Here is a 2,500-nt window from a genome sequence, read left to right on the forward strand (position 1 = left end):
CTCGTGGACGCCCAAGAGGCCCCTAGCAAGCGCCCTCTCGAGGACGCCCAAGAGGCCCCTGGCAAGCGCCCTCTCGAGGACGCCCAAGAGGCCCCTAGCAAGCGCCCTCTCGTGGACGCCCAAGAAGCCCCAAGCAAGCGCCCTCTCGTGGACGCCCAAGAGGCCCCTAGCAAGCGCCCTCTCGTGGACGCCCAAGAGGCCCCAAGCAAGCGCCCTCTCGTGGACGCCCAAGAGGCCCCTAGCAAGCGCCCTCTCGTGGACGCCCAAGAGGCCATAAGCAAGCGCCCTCTCGAGGACGCCCAAGAGGCCCCTAGCAAGCGCCCTCTCGTGGACGCCCAAGAGGCCCCAAGCAAGCGCCCTCTCGAGGACGCCCAAGAGGCCCCTCGCAAGCGCCCTCTCGTGGACGCCCAAGAAGCCCTAAGCAAGCGCCCTCTCGAGGACGCCCAAGAGGCCCCTAGCAAGCGCCCTCTTGTGGACGCCCAAGAAGCCCCAAGCAAGCGCCCTCTCGAGGAGGCCCAAGAGGCCCCTCGCAAGCGCCCTCTCGTGGACGCCCAAGAGGCCCCAAGCAAGCGCCCTCTCGTGGACGCCCAAGAAGCCCCTAGCAAGCGCCCACTCGAGGACGCCCAAGAGCCCTCCAGCAAGCGCCCTCGCCTGGACGCCCACGCAGGCAAGCGCCCACCCGAGGACGCCCAAGAGCCCTCCAGCAAGCGCCCTCGCCTGGACGCCCACGCAGGCAAGCGCCCACCCGAGGACGCCCAAGAGCCCTCCAGCAAGCGCCCTCTCGAGGAGGCCCAAGAGCCCCTAGCAAGCGCCCTCTCGTGGACGCCCAAGAAGCCCCTAGCAAGCGCCCTCTCGTGGACGCCCAAGAGGCCCCAAGCAAGCGCCCTCTCGAGGACGCCCAAGAGGCCCCTCGCAAGCGCCCTCTCGTGGACGCCCAAGAAGCCCCAAGCAAGCGCCCTCTCGAGGACGCCCAAGAGGCCCCTAGCAAGCTCCCTCTTGTGGACGCCCAAGAAGCCCCAAGCAAGCGCCCTCTCGAGGAGGCCCAAGAGGCCCCTAGCAAGCGCCCTCTCGAGGACGCCCAAGAGGCCCCTAGCAAGCGCCCTCTCGTGGACGCCCAAGAGGCCCCTAGCAAGCGCCCTCTTGTGGACGCCCAAGAAGCCCCAAGCAAGCGCCCTCTCGAGGAGGCCCAAGAGCCCCTAGCAAGCGCCCTCTCGTGGACGCCCAAGAGGCCCCAAGCAAGCGCCCTCTCGAGGACGCCCAAGAGGCCCCTAGCAAGCGCCCTCTTGTGGACGCCCAAGAAGCCCCAAGCAAGCGCCCTCTCGAGGAGGCCCAAGAGCCCCTAGCAAGCGCCCTCTCGTGGACGCCCAAGAGGCCCCAAGCAAGCGCCCTCTCGAGGACGCCCAAGAGGCCCCTAGCAAGCGCCCTCTTGTGGACGCCCAAGAAGCCCCAAGCAAGCGCCCTCTCGAGGACGCCCAAGAGGCCCCAAGCAAGCGCCCTCTCGTGGACGCCCAAGAGGCCCCAAGCAAGCGCCCTCTCGAGGACGTCTAAAAGGCCCTAAGCAAGCGCCCTCTCGAGGACGCCCAAGAGGCCCCTAGCAAGCGCCCTCTCGAGGACGCCCAAGAGGCCCTAAGCAAGCGCCCTCTCGAGGACGCCCAAGAGGCCCCTAGCAAGCGCCCTCTCGTGGACGCCCAAGAGGCCCCTAGCAAGCGCCCTCTCGAGGACGCCCAAGAGGCCCTAAGCAAGCGCCCTCTCGAGGACGCCCAAGAGGCCCCTAGCAAGCGCCCTCTCGTGGACGCCCAAGAGGCCCCTAGCAAGCGCCCTCTCGAGGACGCCCAAGAGGCCCCTAGCAAGCGCCCTCTCGAGGACGCCCAAGAGGCCCTAAGCAAGCGCCCTCTCGAGGACGCCCAAGAGGCCCCTAGCAAGCGCCCTCTCGTGGACGCCCAAGAGGCCCCTAGCAAGCGCCCTCTCGAGGACGCCCAAGAGGCCCCTAGCAAGCGCCCTCTCGTGGACGCCCAAGAGGCCCCTAGCAAGCGCCCTCTCGAGGACGCCCAAGAGGCCCCTAGCAAGCGCCCTCTCGAGGACGCCCAAGAAGCCCCAAGCAAGCGCCCTCTCGAGGACGCCCAAGAGGCCCCTAGCAAGCGCCCTCTCGTGGACGCCCAAGAGGCCCCTAGCAAGCGCCCTCTCGAGGACGCCCAAGAGGCTCTAAGCAAGCGCCCTCTCGAGGACGCCCAAGAGGCCCCTAGCAAGCGCCCTCTCGTGGACGCCCAAGAGGCCCCAAGCAAGCGCCCTCTCGAGGACGCCCAAGAGGCCCCAAGCAAGCGCCCTCTCGAGGACGCCCAAGAGGCCCCTAGCAAGCGCCCTCTCGAGGACGCCCAAGAGGCCCCTAGCAAGCGCCCTCTCGAGGACGCCCAAGAGGCCCTAAGCAAGCGCCCTCTCGAGGACGCCCAAGAGGCCCCTAGCAAGCGCCCTCTCGTGGACGCCCAAGAGGCCCCTAGCAAGC

At 68.6% G+C, this 2,500-nt stretch overlaps 1 protein-coding gene across 1 annotated transcript in view; it reads left to right on the forward strand.

The window, feature by feature from the left end:
• LOC138865514 (fibrous sheath CABYR-binding protein-like) overlaps window positions 1-2,500 on the forward strand; it is a 14,055-nt gene that overhangs the window by 4,567 nt on the left and 6,988 nt on the right. Inside the window, exons 2-4 of the mRNA XM_070136200.1 lie at window positions 416-840; window positions 918-1,307; window positions 1,372-1,542. Of these exons, the coding sequence (XP_069992301.1) occupies window positions 416-840; window positions 918-1,307; window positions 1,372-1,542 (986 nt within the window). The remainder of the gene's footprint in view (window positions 1-415; window positions 841-917; window positions 1,308-1,371; window positions 1,543-2,500) is intronic.

Source organism: Penaeus vannamei, chromosome 21 (genome assembly GCF_042767895.1).
Source record: "Penaeus vannamei isolate JL-2024 chromosome 21, ASM4276789v1, whole genome shotgun sequence".
Classification (NCBI taxonomy): Eukaryota; Metazoa; Arthropoda; class Malacostraca; order Decapoda; family Penaeidae; genus Penaeus; species Penaeus vannamei.